Raw genomic sequence first — 21,668 nt, 5'->3', positions numbered from 1 at the left:
TCCAACCAACTCTGTTTCTCTGTTTTCCAATTTACCATCTTTTTGCTGGCTAACAATAATCAAGAATATGAAAGCAAAGAATAATACCAGAAAAATAATGACAGCTCGCACAACTTTAAAGTGGGGACTGAATTACCGCTGATCTATAAGGATGTTACCGGGACTGGAAGGTTTGAATTATAAGGAGAGGCTAGATAGGTGGCGACTTTTTCCCCTGGAGGGAGGAGGATGAGGAGTGAACATAGAACAGTACAGCACAGAACAGGCCCTTGGGCCCACGATGTTGTGCCGAGCTTTATCTGAAACCAAGATCAAGCTATCCCACTCCCTATCATCCTGGTGTGCTCCATGTGCCTATCTAATAACCGCTTAAATGTTCCTAAAGTGTCTGACTCCACTATCACTGCAGGCAGTCCATTCCACACCCCAACCACTCTCTGAGTAAAGAACCTACCTCGGACATCCTTCCTATATCTCCCACCATGAACCCTATAGTTATGCCCCCTTGTAATAGCTTCATCCACCCGAGGAAATAGTCTTTGAACGTTCACTCTATCTATCCCCTTCATCATTTTATAAACCTCTATTAAGTCTCCCCTCGGCCTCCTCCGCTCCAGAGAGAACAGCCCTAGCTCCCTCAACCTTTCCTCATAAGACCTACCCTCCAAACCAGGCAGCATCCTGGTAAATCGCCTTTGCACTCTTTCCAGTGCTTCCACATCCTTCTTATAGTGAGGTGACCAGAACTGCACACAATATTCCAAATGTGGTCTCACCAAGGTACTGTACAGTTGCAGCATAACCCCACGGCTCTTAAACTCCAACCCCCTATTAATAAAAGCTAACACACTATAGGCCTTCTTCACAGCTCTATCCACTTGAGTGGCAACCTTCAGAGATCTGTGGATATGGACCCCAAGATCTCTCTGTTCCTCCACAGTCTTCAGAACCCTACCTTTGACCCTGTAATCCACATTTAAATTTGTCCTACCAAAATGAATCACCTCACATTTATCAGGGTTAAACTCCATCTGCCATTTTTCAGCCCAGCTTTGCATCCTATCTATGTCTCTTTGCAGTCTACAACAGCCCTCCACCTCATCCACTACTCCACCAATCTTGGTGTCATCAGCAAATTTACTGATCCACCCTTCAGCCCCCTCCTCTAAGTCATTAATAAAAATCACAAATAGCAGAAGACCAAGCACTGATCCCTGTGGCACTCCGCTAGCAACCTGCATCCAGTCCGAAAAATTTCCATCCACCACCACCCTCTGTCTTCGATCAGATAGCCAGTTATCTATCCAATCAGCCAACTTTCCCTCTATCCCACACCTCCTTACTTTCATCATAAGCCGACCATGGGGGACCTTATCAAACGCCTTACTAAAATCCATGTATATGACATCAACTGCCCTACCTTCATCAACACACTTAGTTACCTCCTCAAAAAATTCTATCAAATTTGTGAGGCACAACTTGCCCTTCACGAATCCGTGCTGACTATCCCGGATTAATCCGCATCTTTCTAAATGGTCGTAAATCCCATCCCTAAGGACCTTTTCCATCAACTTACCAACCACCGAAGTAAGACTAACCGGCCTATAATTACCAGGGTAATTTCTATTCCCTTTCTTAAACAGAGGAACAACATTTGCCACTCTCCAGTCCTCTGGCACCATCCCCATGGACAGTGAGGACCCAAAGATCAAAGCCAAAGGCTCAGCAATCTCATCCCTTGTCTCCCAAAGAATCCTAGGATATATTTCATCAGGCCCAGGGGACTTATCGACCTTCAGATCATTCAAAACTGCTAGTACATCCTCCCTCCAAACATCTACTTCCTCCAGCCTATTAGCCTGTAACACCTTCTCTTCCTCAAAAACATGGCCCCTCTCCTTGGTGAACACCGAAAGTATTCATTCATCACCTCTCCTAACTCTACTGACTCCATACACAAGTTCCCACTACTGTCCTTGACCGGCCCTAACCTCACCCTGGTCATTCTTTTATTCCTCATATAAGAGTAAAAAGCCTTGGGGTTTTCCTTGATCCGACCCGCCAAGGACTTCTCATGCCTCCTTCTAGCTCTCCTAAGCCCCTTTTTCAGCTCATTCCTTGCTAACTTGTAACCCTCAATCGAGCCATCTGAACCTTGTTTCCTCATCCCTACATAAGCTTCCCTCTTCCTTTTTACAAGACATTCCACCTCTTTTGTGAACCATGGTTCCCTCACTCGGCCATTTCCTCCCTGCCTGACAGGGACATACCTATCAAGGACACACAGTATTTGTTCCTTGAAAAAGTTCCACTTTTCATTAGTGCCTTTCCCTGACAGTTTCTGTTCCCATCTTATGCCCCCTAATTCTTGCCTAATCGCATCATAATTACCTCTCCCCCAATTATAAACCTTGCCCTGCCGTACGGCCCTATCCCTCTCCATTGCAATAACAAAAGACACTGAATTGTGGTCACTATCTCCAAAGTGCTCTCCCACAACCAAATCTAACACTTGGCCCGGTTCATTTCCCAGTACCAAATCCAATGTGGCCTCCACCTCTTGTCGGCCTATTCACATATTGTGTCAGGAAACCCTCCTGCACACACTGCACAAAAACTGCCCCATCCGAACTATTCGACCTACAAAGGTTCCAATCAATATTTGGAAAGTTAAAGTCCCCCATGACAACTACCCTGTGACCCCCACACCTATCCATAATCTGCTTAGCAATTTCTTCCTCCGCATCTCTATTACTATTTGGGGGCCTATAGTAAACTCCTAACAACGTGATCGCTCCTTTCCTATTTCTAACTTCAGCCCTTTATGAGTGACCTTCATAAAGATTTATAAAATCATGAAGGGCATAGATAAGGTGAATAGCCAAGATATTTTCCCCAGGGAAGGGAAGTCCAAAACTTGAGGGCATAGATTTAAGGTGAGAGGGAAAGATTTATAAGGGGCCAGAGGGGCAACTTTTTCACACAGTAGGTGGTGCGTATATGGAATGAACTGCCAGAGGAGGTTGTAGAGATGGATACGATTACAACATTGAAAAGACATTTGGACAGATACATGGATGGGAAAGGTTTAGAGGGATATGGGCCAAACGCAGGCAAATGGGACTAGTTCAGTTTAGGAAACCTGATAGGCATGGACGAGTTGGACCAAAGGGCCATTTCCGTGCTGTGTTCCACTCTGTGTTAAGCATTGCCCCACTCTGGCATGGCACTCTCTGCCACATTTGCTGCAGAGGAAGGCAGTGGGCTGGGAAAATGGAGGATTCGCTGCCATCTGAGCCATAAGGTCATGGGTTCAGTTCCACTGGCCATGGAAGGAGCATTCACACAGCTCAAACTTTCACAAATGCAATGTCATATATGAGTGACGAGTTCTATATCACGTAAAGCTTACATTAATAACCAAATTATTAAAATGAGAAGTTTCTTATCCTGTGAATCTTCTGATCCATGGTGCTGTGGGTTATATTAACAGTCAGTCCACAGGCATTCTCATTTCATCAACATGCTGCCTCCAATATCTTGATTTGATTTATTGTTGTCACATGTGTTGGGATACAGTGAAAAGTATTGTTTCTTGCGTGCTATACAGACAAAGCATACCATTCATCGAGAAGGGAACGAGAGAGTGCAGAATGTAGTGTTACAGTCATAGCTCGGGTGTAGAGAAAGATCAGCTTAGTGCAAGGTGGGTCCATTCAAAAGTCTGATGGTAGAAGAGAAGAAGCTGTTCTTGAGTCGGTTGGTACGTGACCTCAGACTTTTGTATTTGTTTCCCGACGGAAGAAGGTGGAAGAGAGAATGTCCGGGGTACGTGGGGTCCTTAGTGGGGATGGTGGGACTGATGTATGAGGAGAGATTGACTAGGTTAGGATTGTTTTCGCTGGAGTTCAGATGAATGAGGGGGGATCTCATAGAGACTTATAAAATTCTAACAGGACTAGACAGGGTAGATGCAGGGAGGATATTCCTGATGGTGGGGGAGTCCAGAACCAGGGGTCACGGTCTGAGAATTCAGGGTTGACCATTTAGGATGGAGGTGAGGAGACATTTCTTTACCCAAAAAGTGGTGAGCCTGTGGAATTTATTACCACAGGAAGTAGTTGATGCTAAAACATTGAATGTATTCAAGAGGCGGCTGGATGTAGCACTTGGGGTGAATGGGATCAAAGGTTACAGGGAGAAAGCAGGATTAGGTTATTGAGTTGGATGATCAGCCATGATCGTGATGAATGGCGGAGCAGGCTCGAAGGGCCGAATGGCCTCCTCCTGCTCCTATCTTCTATGTTTCTATATAGCAGAGAATTAAATACAGCAGTATCTGGAGATGTTTAAAATACCAATTTCTTGCTTCTAACACTTATTTTTCCTGTTTTTAAGTAGAGGTTATAAGCTACTGGTGAAAGCAGCTGACATCGGAAGTACGAAAGCCATGGAACGAATAGCCTTTGCCTTATTGTTTGGTGACCAACTGCCCCAAAATGTTACAGCAGCTAAAGATCTCTTTGAGGCCTTGGCAGAAAATGGCTCGCATAAAGCCCAAACTGTGAGCTCCTTAAAAATGGATTTAACATGTAAATAATATGATAAAACATATAAAATAAGCAAAATACTGCAAATGCTGGAATCTGAAACACACAGAGAATGCTGGAAAAACTCAGCAGGTCTGGCTGCATCTGTCGGGCGAGAGAACAGAGCCTTCCGAGGGACGTTGCCAGACCTGCTGAGTTTTTCCAGCATTCCAGCAAATGGAATGCTGGCTTTTATTTCAAGAAGGCTATAGTAGAAAAGTAAAGTGTCGCTGCAACTGAACAATGTACCAGAGAGGTCACATTTAGAATACTGTGATAAAGGCAAAATACTGCGGATGCTGGAATCTGAAACAACAGCAGAAAATGCTGGAAAAGTCTGGATAACTCATCCAGACTCGACATTGGCTCTATTCTCTCTCCATTAATGCTGTCAGACTTGCTGGGATTTTCCAGCATTTTCTGTTTTTGTTTTAGAATACTGTGTACAGTTTTGGTCCCCTTATTTAAGGAAAGATTTTGATGGGTATAGATAGAGTGAATCTTGGTTTCAGATAAAGCTCGGCACAACATCGTGGGCCGAAGGGCCTGTTCTGTGCTGTACTGTTCTATGTTCTATGTTCTATGAATGCAAGCAGGCTTTTTACACTGAGGCGAGGGGAGAAAAAAACCAGAGGGCATGGGTTAAGGGTGAAAGGAGAAAAGTTTAAAGGGAATATTAGGGGGGCTTCTTCACGCAGAGAGTGGTGGGAGTGTGGAATGAGCTGCTGGATAAATTGGTAAATGCGGGGTCACTTTTAACATTTAAGAAAAACTTGGACGGGTTCATGGATGAGAGGGGTGTGGAGGGATATGGTCCAAGTGCAGGTCAGTGGGACTAGGCAAAAAATGGTTCGGCACAGACAAGAAGGGCCAAAAGGCCTGTTTCTGAGCTGTAAATTTTCTATGGTTCTATATATTATCATTGGAGGCAGTACAGAGAGAGTTTAATAGGACAATCTCATACGATCATAAGATATAGGAGCATAATTAGGCCATTCGGCCCATCGAGTCTGCCCCATCATTCAATCGTGGCTGATACGTTTCTCAACTCCATTCTCCCGCCTTTTCCCCGTAACCTTTGATCTCCTTACCAATCAAGAACCTATCTCTGTCTTAAATACACTCAATGACCTGGCCTCCACAGCCTTCTACGGCAATGAATTCCACAGATTCACCACCCTCTGGCTGAAGAAATTCCTCCTTGTCTCGGGTATGGAGGGACTGCCATATGAGGAAAGATTGGACAGGTTGATTCTGTACTCCTTGGAGTTCAGAAGAATGAGAGGTGATTTGATTGAAACATCTAAGATTCTTAGGGGGTTAGAGAGGGTAAATGTTTGGAGGGTTTTTCTATTCATGAGAGAGTGTAGAACCAGTGGGATAATCACAGATTAAGGGGTGTGCTTGTTTAAGATGGATTAGCGGAAGAGTTTCTTCTCTCAAAGAGATTCAATGGAATTCTTTTCCCTGGGAAGCTGTGGAGATTGAGTCCTTGAACATTTTTAAGGCTGTGGCCAATAGGTTTTTAGTCAGTAATGAAATTAAGGATTACAGAGAGAAAGCAGAAAAGTGGACTTAGTGAGTGTTAGATTAGCCATAAATTTATTAAAAGGCGGAGCAGGTTCGAAGGGCTGAATGGCCTACTCCTGTTCCTATTTATTATGGTCTTCTCTGCATGATAAAATATATAGTTGGTCATTTATGTTGAACTTTCAAAACTGAACTATCTTTGGAAGGACATACCATTATCGATAATATCTTGGTATAGGCTTTCTCAAATAGTGCTCAGGAAAATGATTTGATTTGGTGAACAGATGTTGCATCATAGTTTTGCTCCATTTAAAAAATTACAATATAAAATACTTGTTCAATTTAAAACAAAAGAATAAGAGTATTCCTGACCATTTAAGGTTGAGATTTAATTTGACTTTGCCTTTGTGGAACTTTTTCAATATTTAACCTGGTGAATCAAAGGACTTGTAATATATTCCTCCCTCATTTGAAAAACTATTGTCTGCTTCAAGCATCAATATGTGTACGTATTTCCAACCAAAAGAAGATTGACTGTGTTGCAAGTGATATTCAGCAACCAGCTACTAGATAGTATTCAAGAAGAATTAGGACATGTTGAGTTGCCTTTCAATTTTATTTTTTCCCTTCTCTCCATGAGGGAATGATTTAACTTCATTCAACAAGAACAGCTTGTCTTTACACTGTGTTTAAGATAATAAAATGTCACAAGATGTTTCCCAAGGATATTAAAACAAAATATAACATTGAGCCGTGTAAGGAGATATTCGTGCACGTGGCCAAAAGCTTAGTCAAAGAGGTATGTTTTAAGGAGAATCTTGAAGGAGGAATGAGGCAGGGAGGTTTAGGGAGGGAATTGCAGAGCTTAGGGCCCAGGCAGCTGAAGGTACAATCACCAATGGCAAAGCAACTAAAGAAATTTTTTTTAAAGCGACTAAAATCAGGGATGTTTTAGAGGCCAGAATTGGAGGAGTGCAAGAATCTCCAAACACTTTGTCCGGAACGTTACGGCCGTTGACGCCAGCGGGGTTTTCCCATCCCATTGTAGTGAACAGAGATTTGGCTGGGAGCAAAATTCTCCGACCTTGCTGCAGCAGGAATGTGGCATAAATGGCTGGTAAAATTGCGCCCTCTGGCTGAGAATTGTGTGGCGGTAATAACCCAAAGCCCACATCATAGAATCCCTACAGTGCAGAAGGAGGCCATTCGGCCCATCGAGTCTGCACCGACCACAATCCTACCACACATCACATTGCAATGTATTAGATTGCTCATAAACAGTTCCTTTTTACCTTTCTACCATAGAAAATTATGCCACAGATAATGGCCCTGATTTTACCGGCATGGCTGCCCCGAAATTGGGGCGAGCGAGGCTTGCAGAGCGGCACTCCCCGTTAGCCTCGGACGTGACCTTACGAACCTTGGGCGGCCGTGCTGGTAAAATCAGGGCCAATGTTTTGAATAGGTATTTCAGTATACTAATTTATTTTTAAATTGAAATTTCATTTATCTGTTTCTTATTGTTTGTTATCAAATTAGCATTATTTCAAAGAGATAGACACAGAAATATTTTTCATGTGGTGAATAGTTTGTTAAATTAACGTTGCATTAGTAATCAACCTCTTCATGAATGTTTAAGGTGGAATAATGTGGGTCTAAATTCTGTGAATATTTTTGAAGGTCTTAAACATGTATTTTTTGGGCTTTTGTTAGGCATTAGGATTCATGCATGCCACTGGTATTGGTGTGGGTTTTAACCAACCTAAGGTAAGAAAATGTAGATAGTGTCACTTTATGCAGTAATTACATCAAAAGGAAGATAACTCGTTCTGCTGGTGAGTTGACTGAAGATGATGTGATGCTAAAACATCTTCAATCTATTCAGAACAACATTAGTTGAGAATATTACAATGCATTCAGCTTTGCTCCTAATATTCTTCAGTCCAACAAGATCTAATGTGACAACCTTTGCTGGATCCTGCATTGCTATTTTTTAGTCTCTATTTCTAATATAGAGATTGGACATCGCAGCTATTGTTCTGGTTTAAGAAGCCTTGAGCAATGTGCATGTTTTGAATGAAGAATCAAATTGTTGTCAATCAGAGGTTGAGGTTGTTTAAGTGAGCCAACCACACAAGCCACCAATCTTTTAACAGCGAGTTTGGTTTCAGGGGCAATGTAGTAATACTTTTGACAGGACTAACAATCGCAAGACATGCCACACTACTTGATCGCACACTGTCACTTGGATTACAAAAAGACAAAAAAAATGACAAATGAAATTCTGCTGAAAACTTAAGTATCAAATAATAATTTCCTTAAAAGTCAAAATGAGCTGTTAAAAGAGTGCATTGCGGAACCTGTCAGCATGGTCCATTTTGGAATGAAAGGCATAGGCAGGTGTAGGCGAGTAATCCTTCAAACTAATTTCAGAGAGCGAGAAAAATTAAGTGATGAATTAATGCAGTAGCATTCTCTGAAATACCAAAGAATGCCAATACGCAAGTGCAAAGAAACAGGCACAGATAAACACTATCAACGTATGGCTCAGGGTTTAGTATTGGGAGCAAGTAAAGAAAGACTTGCATTTCCATAGTGCCTTCACAGACACTGGATGGCTCAAAGTGCATTGCAGCCAATTAAGTACTTCTAAAGTATAGTAACTGGGGTGAATTTTCCCATTCCATCCGCTACGGGAATTGTATCGGATGAGGGGTGGAACATGGAAAGGTCCGTTCACCTCAGGTGAGATTTTCTGGTTTTGGGGCAAGTGCGTCTGGAAAATCCCATCCACTATTGTAATGTAGGAAACACAACAGCTAAATAACGTGATAATGACCAGATAATCCGGTTTTGTGGTGTCAATTGAAGGAATTGGTCAAAAGAAAAGCAAATGACTACAGATGCTGGAATCTGAAACCAGAAGAGAAAATGCTGGAAAATGTCAGCAGGTCTGGCAGCATCTGTAAGGAGAGAAAAGAGCTGACGTTTCGAGTCCAGATGACCCTTTGTCAAAGTTTTCTCTCCTTACAGATGCTGCCAGACCTGCGGATATTTTCCAGCATTTTCTCTTTTGGAAGGAATTGATCAGTGGACAAGAAGCAGAGGGACAGTTAAAGGAAGAGCAAGATAACTTGTTTTGCCTGTGATTCATGTCACATGAGATTAATTTTATCACAATCCACTTTATTACAGGTGTAACATTCTTGTTGTTTTAAGAAAGCACCCTCTGATACATTGCAACCAATGGCGCAGATTCAGAAACAGACGACTCGTAACTCATTGTTTAAATAGATCACTAAAATATATCTATGTGACACTAGATTTAATCTACCCAAGGGCTTGATCACAAGATCATAATGCTCTTGTGAGTTCATCACCAATTTATGTGTTGGATCGTGATGTAGTTTGGACTTGATGATAAGTCTATTATTTTATATTCCATCATAAGAACATAAGAAATAGGAGCAGGAGTAGGCCATCTAGCCTGCCCCGCCATTCAATAAGATCATGGCTGATCTGAAGTGGATCAGTTCCACTTACCCGCCTGATCCCTACAACCCCTAATTCCCTTACCGATCAGGAATCCATCTATCCGTGACATCATGGAAGGTGACAGTGGTACAAAATCACATATTTGACGACAAGCATGTAATACTATCATTGTAAATCTGCATGTGTTGGTTACCATTAAAAAATGATCATAAACAGGAGCAGACCATATGGGCCCCTCAAGGCTGCTTCACCATTGGATCATTGCTGACCCTTAATCTCAACCCCACTTTCCTACCCAGTCCACCAAGCCCTTGATTCTCTTAAAGTCCAAAATACCTTTCAGTCTTAACCCTGAATACACTCATCATCTGAGCATCGACAGACCTCAACAGCCAACCCTCTAAGCAGAAGACTCTTCACCTGACATCTAAAATAGCTGTCTCCTTAACCCCTATACATTGTGAATCTCACTATGTCATACTAAGTATGATAGAATTATTTTGTTAGCATTGAGGTTAGATTTTTATGGGCATATTTTTGTACTCAAGAAACTTTGCTACAAATATTTTTCAGGCACTGGTGTATTATACATTTGCGGCATTGGGTGGAAACTTTGTCGCACACATGATTCTGGTAGGTGTATCAATTGAATCATTTCAATTTGTGTAGTTATATTAAATCATCAATAGCTGATCATTATTAAGAACAGTGCTTTATATAATGATTTATCTTTCAACAGGGCTACAGGTATCTTAATGGTATTAATCTGCCACAGCACTGTGAAGCAGCTCTTGTTCATTACAAAACTGCAGCAAAATACGGTAATCATCTTTGAATCTGAATAGGGAAAATACTAGTTGTCCTTCAAGAGGCAGAAGTTATCTATGCAAAATCTGCTTTGTTGAAGTAGCTTTCAGACTGTACATGCTACAATAATCCAGGGATTTACCTTTTCAGTGTTCCTGAAGTTTTGCAAATAGAGTGTATTTATTGTTGTGACATGGCACCTTACACAGTTAGTAATGGGTGGGGGTGGGGGGGCAGCATCCGCTCACACCTCTGTAGGAAAGAAAGAGGTGAAGAAATGAAACGCTCCTTTTTCAGTGCACAAAGAGTAACAAACCTCACTCAGCATATTACGGGAGGAGATTACAGAGATTGAGAGGCGCAAAGCCATGGAGTAGTTTGAAAACAAAGGGCAGTCATTTTAAATTCAAGGAGTAACCACGGTGGTTAGCACTGCTGCCTTACAGCACCAGGGACCCGGGTTCGATTCCCAGCTTGGGTGACTGTCTGTGCGGAGATTCTCCCTGTGTCTGCGTGGGTTTCCTCCGGGTGCTCCGGTTTCCTCCCATGGTCTGAAAGACATGTTGGTTAGGGTGCATTGGCCGTGCTAAATTCTCCCTCAGTGTACCCGAACAGGCGCCGGAGTGTGGCAACTAGGAGATTTTCTCAGTAATGTCTTGGAGTGTTAATGTAAGCCTACTTGTGACACTAACAAATAAACTTTAAACTTTAACTGGACTGGGAGCCGGTGTGAGCGTGAGCTAGACTTTTTTTGTGAATTAGTATACGCGCAACAGGAAGGTCAGACACATTTGTGTATTCTTGTATTATTGATTTGAGATGTCATGGGGTGAGCTGAACATTAATTCGAGTGCTCCTTGAACTTCAGTCCTAAATCTCACTCCTATCAATTTCCTGATATTGACTTTCTCGCTATATGGACCTGTGTTAATACCAATTCAAATTACATTTTGCAGCCTTCAGTTGGTTATTTTTCAAGTGTTAATGCAAAATGCTTTCCCCCTCTGATATCTTTTAGATTAGCAAAGAGGATGCCATCTCATAAAATAGTTAACTCTTGCTTCTTCCACAAAAACAGTGGCAGATAATGTTGCCCTCAGTGGAGAAATTCTAACTGAAAAGGTTAGATTGACAGAAAGAGCTGAAAATCATAGCTCCAATGGTGAAATCATGGATTTAGATCTGTATCAGTTCTTCCAGTTTATAGCAGAGAAAGGAGATCTTCAGTCACAGGTACGAATCCGCACCTTCCTTTTCCTTTTAATTTTAGTTTTTTTTAAAAAAGCAGCAATTTATTACTTTGCTAAGCAGATGTCACCAAACATGTTGAATAGTTCATTTCAAATTTTGCAGATTTTAATTTTTTTCTGAAAGAAGTTTACAAAATGTTTAGGGGGAAGGACAGGGTGGATAAGGATAAACTGTTTGCACTCGTTGAAGACTCTAGAACCAGGAGCCATAATCTAAAAATGAGGGCCCAGCCATTCAGGAGAGATGTTCGAAAACATTTCTACACGCAGAGAGTGGGGGAGCTTTGAAACTCTCTTCCTCAAATGGCAGTGGATGCTGGCTCAATTGTTAGATTTAAGTCTGAGACAGACAAATTTTTATTGAACAGAGGTATCAAGGGATATGGGCCTAGGGCAGGTACATGGAGATAGGCCACAGATTAACCATGATCTTACTGAATGGCACAGCGGGTTCGATGGGCTGAATGGCCTACTTCTGGTCCTATGTAAGTTTGTATTGGGACCGACTTGAAAAGACTCCAGCAGACATGCTTTTGGAAGTTTTTTTAAATTCGTTCGTGGGACCTGGGCACCACTGGCTGGCCAGCATTTATTGTCCATCCTTAGTTGCCCTTCGAGGGCAGTTGGGAGTCAACCACATTGCTGTGGCTCTGGAGTCATATGTAAGCCAGACAGGGTATGGACGGCAGATTTCCTTCTCCAAAGGACATTATTGAACCAGATAGGTTTTTTCGACAACGGTTTTCACATTCCCATTTCTGTTTTTCCATATTAAACTTTTGCTGTAACCTCTTCATTATTTTCATGGAATGCTTACAGCACGGAAGACCATTTGGCCCATCACGTCCCTGTCAGCTCTCTTGAGAACAATTCAGCTAGTCCCACTCCCCTTAAAAGAAGTTTAGATGTTAATAATGGTCACCACTCTTAATTGAATTTGCTTATATGTGAATGATGCAATAAGTTAGTCGTGATGTGGAGATGCCGGCGTTGGACTGGGGTAAGCACAGTAAGATTTTTAACAACACCAGGTTAAAGTCCAACAGGTTTATTTGGTAGCAAATGCCATTAGCTTTCGGAGCACTGCTCCTTCGTCAGATGAAGTGGATATTTGCTCACAAACAGGGCACAGAGACACAAAATCAAGTTACAGAATACTGATTAGAATGCAAATCTTTACAGCTAATCAAGTCTTAAAGATACAAACAATGTGAGTGGAGGGAGCATTAGGCACACGTTAAAGAAATGTGTATTGTCATGTGTATTGTCTCCAGACAGGACAGCCAGTGAGATTCTGCAAGTCCAGGAGGCAAGCTGTGGGGGTTACCGATAGTGTAACATGAACCCAAGATCCCGGTTTAGGCTGTCCTCATGTGTGCGAAACTTGGCTATCAGTTTCTGCTCAGCTACTCTGCGCTGTCGTGTGTCGTGAAGGCCGCCTTGGAGAATGCTTACCCGAAGATCAGAGACCGAATGCCCGTGACCGCTGAAGTGCTCCCCCACAGGAAGAGAACAGTCTTGCCTGGTGATTGTCGAGCGGTGTTCATTCATCCGTTGTCGTAGCGTCTGCATGGTTTCCCCAATGTACCATGCCTCGGGACATCCTTTCCTGCAGCATATCAGGTAGACAACGTTGGCCAAGTTGTAAGAGTAGGTACCGTGTACCTGATAGATGGTGTTCCATGTCGATGATCCGGCACGTCTTGCAGAGGTTGCTGTGGCAGGGTTGTGTGGTATCGTGGTCACTGTTCTCCTGAAGGCTGGGTAGTTTGCTGCGGACAATGGTCTGTTTGAGGTTGTGCGGTTGTTTGAAGGCAAGAAGTGGGGGTGTGGGGATGGTCTCTTTGAGGTTGTGCGGTCCCCACATCCCCACACCCCCACTTCCACACACATGAGGACGGCCTAAACCAGGATCTTGGGTTCATGTCACACTATCGGTAACCCCCACAGTTTGCCTCCTGGACTTGCAGAATCTCACTGGCTGTCCTGTCTGGAGACAATACACATTTCTTTAACCTGTGCCTAATGCTCCCTCCACTCACGTTGTCTGTATCTTTAAGACTTGGTTAGCTGTAAAGATTCGCATTCTAATCAGTATTCTGTAACTTAATTTTGTGTCTCTGTGTGCCTTGTTTGTGAGCAAATATCCACTCCATCTGACGAAGGAGCAGGGCTCCGAAAGCTAATGGCATTTGCTACCAAATGAACCTGTTGGACTTTAACCTGGTGTTGTTAAAACTCTTACTGTAATAAATTAGTAGTGCATGAAAGAGCTTTAGTTTTTAATTGGTTGGGTAAATTTTATATACTGACTTTCACAAAAGATCGAGGATGTGTTTTCAGCAATGTGTGTTGTGTAATGTTTGTTCCAATAGCAGATATTTCATTCCTGTGATGGAATACTCTCCACTTGCCTGGATGAGTGCAGCTGCAATGGCATTCAAGGAGATCGACACCATCCAGGAAAAAGCAGCCCATTTGATTGGCACCTCATCTACCACCTTAAACATTTGCTCCCTCTGCCACCAACAGTGCTAGCTGTGTGCACCATCTATAAGATTCACTGCAGCAACTCACCCAGGCTCCTTTGACAATATCTTTTAAACCCGTGACCACTACCATCTAGAACAAAAAGAGAGCGGATGAATGAACCACACCCACCTGCGAGTTCCCCTTTAAGCCACACACCATCTTGACTTGGAAATAGATGGGGCAATGGTGTGGTGGTATTTTCCCTGGACTAGTAATCCAGAGAGCCATCGTAATGCTCTGAGGACCCGGATCAAATCACACCATAATGATGACCATGAAACAATTCTCAATAGTTGTAAAAACCCATTTGGTTCACGAGTCTCCTTTAAGGAAGGAAATCAGCCATCCTTATCTGGTCTGGCCTACATGTGACTCCAGAGCCACAATAAAGTAGTTGACTCGTAAATGCCCCCTGGAAATAATTTACTACCCCTAGGGCGGCACGGTAGCACAGTGGTTAGCACTGCTGCTTCACAGCTCCAGGGACCTGGGTTCGATTCCCAGCTTGGGTCACTGTCTGTGTGGAGTTTGCACATTCTCCTCGTGTCTGCGTGGGTTTCCTCCGGGTGCTCCGGTTTCCTCCCACAGTCCAAAGATGTGCGGGTTAGGTTGATTGGCCATGCTAAATCGCCCCTTAGTGTCCTGAGATGCGTAGGTTAGAGGGATTAGCGGGTAAAATATGTAGGGATATGGGGGTAGGGCCTGGTGGGATTGTGGTCGGTGCAGACTCGATGGGCCGAATGGCCTCTTTCTGTACTGTAGGGTTTCTATGATTTCTATGAAAGCCCAACAAGCCACCCAATTCAAGGGCAATTAGAGATGAGCAATAAATGCTGGCCCAGCCAGCGATGCCCACATCCCATGAATGAATGAAATAAAATCACCGTTGCTTCACTGTCGCTGGGTCAAAGTCCTGAAACCCCCTCCCTAACAGCACAGTGGGTGTACCTACACCAGATGGCCTGCAGCGGTTCAAGAAGGCAGCTCACCACCACCTTCTTGAGGGCAATCAGGGAAGGGCAACAAATGTTGCTTTGCCAGCACCACCCACACCCTGTAAAAGAATTTTAAAAAAGAAAAGGCTTGTATATTGACTATTAAGAAACAAGTACTGAATTAGTGAAATTATTTACTATTTATTTTTTCAGATTAGTAGTGTTTGTGGCTATCTGAAATTGTTTTAAAAAAATATTCTCTCTTAGGCTGGCCTTGGTCAGCTCCATCTAACAGGAGGCAAAGGAATTGAACAGGACTACGAGGTAGGTGTACACTGAGGAAGGGCTCTTTGGAAGCTGTGGTATAGATGGATAGAAACCAAAGAAAATTGCAAATGTATGTGAGAGTCAGTAAAGATACATTTCAAAAGAAAAGCAATTCATAAATTCTGGATCGGTGCAAAATGAAAATCAGTGCTGAAATACGAATCACAATTTTAAAATTGTGGTTCTCTTTTACGGTGGCACAGTAGTTAGCACTGCTGCCTCACAGCGCCAGGGATCCAGGTTCGATTCCCGGCTTGGGTCACTGTGTGTGGAGTTTGCACTTTCTCCCCGTGTTTCCTCCCACAGTCCAAAAATGTGGTTAGGTGCATTGGCCATGATACATTTTCCCTCAGTGTACCCGAACAGGTGCCGGAGTGTGGCGACTAGGGGATTTTCGCAGTAACTTTGTTGCAATAACTTTGTTGCAGTGTTAATGTAAGCCTACTTGTGACTAATAAATAAATAGACTTTACCTGAACTACTCCCTGTGGTAGTGAGTCCATGTTCTAGCCACTTAAAGAAGTTTCTCTCCTGAATTCTAAGTTTGTGAATGTGGGACCTTGCAGTGTTCAATGATAATGAAATCTACAACTATACACATATACATTTTTGGTTGTTTTACTCTGAGCTTTTAAAAATAAACTCCACTAAAGTAATCTTTCTTCCCTTCTACACCATGATTATCCTGGATTGAGAAGCCAGTTTCTGTTCTCTATTGGGAAAAACTGCCTCCTTTTGATGGGTTCTGGTGTTTCCCACCGGTCTGTGTCCAAAAGCTCATGTAGGAAATCAGAGTACAAGCCAATAACACAAAACTCTATTACCATTTATTACCATGTTTATCTCCCTTTTAGAAGCCTTTTCTAATTCATTCCTGTTGACCAATTTATTGACCATCCTAGATGAAAAGTAAGAACTTACATTTACGTATCACTCTATATGCTTGACACATAAACTGTGTCAAGACAAATGAATTACTCTTGAGGAACTGGCATTTGGTTCTGTAATGAATCATGGTATTAAGGGGTTCAGGATTGAAAGGGTTAATGTAGTACTGCCCACATGATGATGTGAGAGACACAAGTATGAGAGAATGCTCATGGCTTAGATTGAGTAATACCTAGTCTTGTGTATCCCATATCTAGTTATGTTTATCCAATATACCAGTACATACATGTCTCAACAATCGTTAGCCAGTCCCAACCAACATTCAACAAAACGCAGCAGCAATTTGCACACAAGATCCCACAAACAGCAAATGGGAGAACTAACCAGTTAATCAGATTTGGTAGTTATTGGGGGAAGGAATCTTGGCCTAGACATCCTGCTGCTCTTTCAATATAGTCATGGACTACTCTGCATCCCCCAGAAAAGCCAGGGCCTCAATTTAAGAGCTGAAAGATTGCACCATCTTAGTAGTGCACTGCAAAGGTAGCCTAGAGTATGCACTCAAATTCAGTGGAGTTTGACCCCAAGTTCCTCAGACTCAGAAGTTACTAATCAATGTTGATCCAGAAGGAACTCTTCCAGCGTAGACAATAAAAAAATAACAAAATTTACTCCAACTTATAAATCAAAGAAAAGGTTTAATAAAGAAACTTTCATGACTCCAAACTTGGGGCCTCACCCTGGGCCATTCTAGTTCCCCACAATTCCCAACATGTTCTAATTTATGCTGAGTCAGCTGACCATCACATCATTCTGTCATTGGTTATATGGTTTACTGGGTCAGCTGACCCTTACAGCTTGTTACCATTGGTCACATTACAACAGATCCAATGTTATTACTGGTTACATTCTAACAATCAATTCAACTGACAGTAAAACACCATATATGGCCCTGCACTTATTGAAATGTAAGCGTCAGTGAATCGGGCGGTGGGGAGGAGAATGCAGGGTGAAAACTCATTCATTGTATAACACGGGTACAGGTTTAATTATAGATAGACTTCATTAAAGCAACAAGATTTTTATAATAATCTTAAACTATTTTATTTCACTCTAGAAGGCTTTCTACTACTTATCAAAAGCTGCTCATGGCGGCAGTACGAATGCCTTGGGCTTTTTAGGAAAGGTAATAATATTAAATGTTTAAACAGTTGGTCTTTATTTAGCCTTTTGTATTAACAAACATTTCAACTTGATTATATGACCTAAAATTGTAATTTGTGACAGAGATCATGGTTACGTAATTTACTGATTGACTTTTGAGAAACTATTGAATGTTAATAAAGCATAATCTAAAGGAATTTTAGACAGTAAACCATAATTAATCGTGCATATTTACTTCTGATCCTGTAAAATTATCTGTTCTGATCTGCAGCAGTTTAGCATATAACCAGAAACAAGTCAAGCCTGAAAATATGTTGTTAGCTGAAATTATTCATAATTCCAATGCAATATTGTACTCTCCCGTAGAGGGCAGAAAATGTTGACTTAAGGTAAAATGGAATATCAGCCATACGTTATTAAGGTTGTTTTAAGTAATAGATAAAATTAAAGGGTACTTCGCTTCCAGCAATGCCTAAAATAGAAATAGTAGGCAGCGCTGTGGCCATCAGTTTATTTTTAAAGAACCAACTGACTTACTGAGTGTTTTCGAGACGCACAGGACTCCAGAAAACGCAAACATTTTCTGACATGCTGCAGTTTCACACAAGCTGACCAGCTGTGTTCAGGAAAACCTGATCTACACGCAAGGCCTTAAAGAGACCACGCTGATTGTTACACTCCTGAAAGCCAGGTGGTGAAGGATAGAACTGGAACCAATCTTTACATCTATTTTTAAAGCCTTTATTTACGGCGACGCGTGTTACAAACATAAAAAATCACCAAAAATGTACTGCCCTGTGGATCCAGAACTGGCTTGCCCAAAGGAGGCAGAGAGTGGGTCGGTCACCAGTGGTGTGCCCCAGGGATCTGTTCTGGGACCCTTACCGTTTGTCATTTTCATAAATGACCTGGATGAGGAAGCGGAGGGATGGGTTGGTAAGTTTGCCGACGACACGAAGGTTGGTGGGGTTGTGGATAGTCTGGAGGGATGTCAGAAGTTACAGAGGGACTTGGATAGGATGCAAGACTGGGCAGAGAAGTGGCAGATGGACTTCAACCCAGATAAATGCGTAGTGGTCCATTTTGGCAGGTCAAATGGGATGAAGGAGTACAATATAAAGGGAAAGACTCTTAGTACTGTGGAGGATCAGAAGGACCTTGGGGTCCGGGTCCATAGGACTCTAAAATCGGCCCCGCAGGTGGAGGAGGTGGTTAAGAAGGCATATGGTGTGCTGGCCTTTATCAATCGAGGGATTGAGTTTAGGAGTCCGGGGATAATGATGCAGCTATATAAGACCCTCGTCAGTCCCCACTTGGAGTACTGTGCTCAGTTCTGGTCGCCTCATTACAGGAAGGATGTGGAAAAGATTGAAAGGGTGCAGAGGAGATTTACAAGGATGTTGCCTGGATTAAGTGGCATGCCTTATGAGGATAGGCTGAGGGAGCTCGGTCTTTTCTCCTTGGAGAGACGTAGGATGAGAGGAGACCTAATAGAGGTGTATAAGATGTTGAGAGGCATAGATCAGGTGGACTCTCAAAGGCTTTTTCCCAGGGTGGAAATGGCTGCTACGAGAGGACACAGGTTTAAGGTGCTGGGGTGTAGGTACAGGGGAAATGTTAGGGGGAAGTTTTTCACACAGAGGGTGGTGGGCGAGTGGAATCGGCTGCCATCAGTGGTGGTGGAGGCAAACTCAATAGGGTCTTTTAAGAGACTCCTGGATGAGTATATGGGACCTAATAGGATGGAGGGTTATAGGTAGGCCTAAAAGGTAGGGATATGTTCGGCACAACTTGTGGGGCCGAAGGGCCTGTTTTGTGCTGTAGTTTTTCTATGTTTCTATGTACCTTTTTAAAAAATACTTCGCTGATTGTGTTTTTCCCTCCGCCATGTTAAACCCGCAGCCCACCACTGATCACTGCTTATTTTGATGATAGTGTGGCATTAATTTATTTTAATTAATGCCACACTAAAATTCAGTTTTTTTCTACTGATAGTTGGTATGTCTGGAGGAATGCAGCTCAGATGCTGGAAAAGCAGGATAATTAGTCATCTTAGCCATGTAGTGTTTACGTAGGAGAGAGCTAATGGATTTTTGCTTATAGATGAAGATTTCCCCTGGGGCTTTTGATTAGATTGATTGACAGAGCGAGTGATAATGTGGTTAATGGGAGAAGCTCGGTTTGTAGCGGAGAAGAAACAACTTTCAATTTTGGCTGGGGTTTGTTTCAAGACAGATGTCTTCAAGCTGCTCTGAAAGCATCAAGACTGTATTCACTATAGCAAGTATATTTATGGTTGCTAACGATTTAAAGTGGAATTTTACATCTGTAATGTAAGAGAATGTTGCTTATTTGGAACTGAAACAGTGATAAGTTAGAAATTGAAGTTGTTTCCTTTCATTTTTTAAAATATTGTTCAACTGTTAATGGTTAAGCTGTTTCTTTTATTAGAATAATGTCTAAACTGTGTTACGAATAAAGCTTGTTTTGATAAAAGATCTCAAATTTGTCAGTGGAATTACTCCTGGAGTGAAACATCCTTTCCTCACGTTTATGCCAAAATAGAAAAAATGTTGGTGTCTAGTCTGGCTTCATAATAGTCTTGGGCTTTGCATCCAGGACCCTAATATTATCCTCAGATCCAATCGCTGCCTCACTCCCCAATCCCTCAGTATTTAATTATCTCGAATGAAGAAGCACTTTAATTTAACTGTAACTTTTATTTTCTAGATGTACTCAGATGGGAATGAGATTGTGCACCAGAACAATGAAACTGCTCTCATGTACTTTAGAAAGGCAGCTGAAAAGGTAAGCTTTGCAAGTAGTTCACATATAAATTATGCAGCCACTAAAATCTGAACAAAAAACATGAATATTAAATAGTGGCAATAAATGCATTCTTCCATGAAAGGAAGGTGTGTCTGTGTGGAGAACCTAGCTAAGAACAGCCAAGAACCCAAGCTGTGGAAGTCTGTCCCTTTTCAATACACTTCCGGTCCATTTCATATACAGCAATGATCAACATTTCCATTGCTGAAGGGTCGTTTGTTGATTTATCGAACAATCTTTATTTCTCTGCATGCTTACAATATTGGGGGATATCGGGGAGAGAGAAGGAGTTAAAAGAGCACAGAAACTTTGGCCTTTCTTCAGCCCTTGCCTGATTTGAGTTTTCACGTTGTTTTAAAATGTAGCATTATGGAGAGTAATTGGGATGACGGCTCACAAATATATTACAAGCAGGTCTTTAAAGTTCTGAGTATAGCTCTGATTACAAGGGATTTGGTCCTGTTAATCACCCCCCCACCCCCAACAATATCGTAACTTTGGTAACAGGACAAGATTGGTTCATACTTATCCAGATCAACCTGTTTATGAAGAACGAGAAATCTCAAAACCACAGTTAAATTTTTTAACTCCTTCTATACATCCAAGAATCAGGAGTAACTTAATTATCCTGAGCTTGATTCTAATGTGAACCATGCTACCATAAGGTATGACTGAAGTGAAGAGTGCGGACGCATTTAAGACAATGCTCGGTAAGCACAAAAGGGAGAAAGGAATAAAAGGATATGCTGATGGGGTTAGATTATTAGGACGTCCCTTTAGTCAGTCACTTGTGCTGACCTCCCAGCCGGTGAGAAACCCCCCCTTCCACTTTGAGGGATCTCACTGACTGACTCACCGTGTACTCAAGGTCAATTTGGAAAAATTGTTTCACATTATCTTTCAAACTTGCTCATTCCATGAAGTGGCCATTAATCGGCCAATAAGGAACTCAGTCAACCCAAGGGTGTGCGGGTGACCCAATACCTACCACTCCCCCACCACCCCCAGACAGGCGAGAAAGTCACGCTCTGGATTTTATGTGGCCCACCCCCCCACCGCCCAGACCAGCTGGTGAGGAAGCGTAAAATCTAACTCATAAAGTGTTGTTTTTTCCATAATGGCATCATTAAACATGAAGTAGGAAATAATTGTAATGTGGAGAGGAACGCAGGCAATCATTAAACATTGAATAATATATACAGATAGATAATGTACCTCATCAGTAACTTTGCTCTGATTTATTGAACCATTCCTAACCAAATGAGAAAGCAACTCCAGCTGGCATTTTATTTATTTCTGTCCTGTTTTCATGTAATAAATGA

The 21,668-nt window shown here is 42.2% G+C and overlaps 1 protein-coding gene across 1 annotated transcript in view; it reads left to right on the top strand.

Annotated features, from left to right (window-relative positions):
• LOC144504757 (protein sel-1 homolog 1-like) overlaps window positions 1-21,668 on the top strand; it is a 41,048-nt gene that overhangs the window by 4,760 nt on the left and 14,620 nt on the right. Inside the window, exons 2-9 of the mRNA XM_078230501.1 lie at window positions 4,399-4,564; window positions 7,833-7,886; window positions 10,188-10,247; window positions 10,354-10,435; window positions 11,500-11,654; window positions 15,406-15,462; window positions 17,471-17,539; window positions 20,248-20,325. Coding sequence (XP_078086627.1) covers window positions 4,399-4,564; window positions 7,833-7,886; window positions 10,188-10,247; window positions 10,354-10,435; window positions 11,500-11,654; window positions 15,406-15,462; window positions 17,471-17,539; window positions 20,248-20,325 — 721 coding nt within the window. The remainder of the gene's footprint in view (window positions 1-4,398; window positions 4,565-7,832; window positions 7,887-10,187; window positions 10,248-10,353; window positions 10,436-11,499; window positions 11,655-15,405; window positions 15,463-17,470; window positions 17,540-20,247; window positions 20,326-21,668) is intronic.

This window comes from Mustelus asterias, chromosome 15 (genome assembly GCF_964213995.1).
Source record: "Mustelus asterias chromosome 15, sMusAst1.hap1.1, whole genome shotgun sequence".
In the NCBI taxonomy this organism is placed as follows: Eukaryota; Metazoa; Chordata; class Chondrichthyes; order Carcharhiniformes; family Triakidae; genus Mustelus; species Mustelus asterias.
Note: the sequence above shows the minus strand (reverse complement) of the source record. Positions and strands in the feature narration are given on the sequence as shown.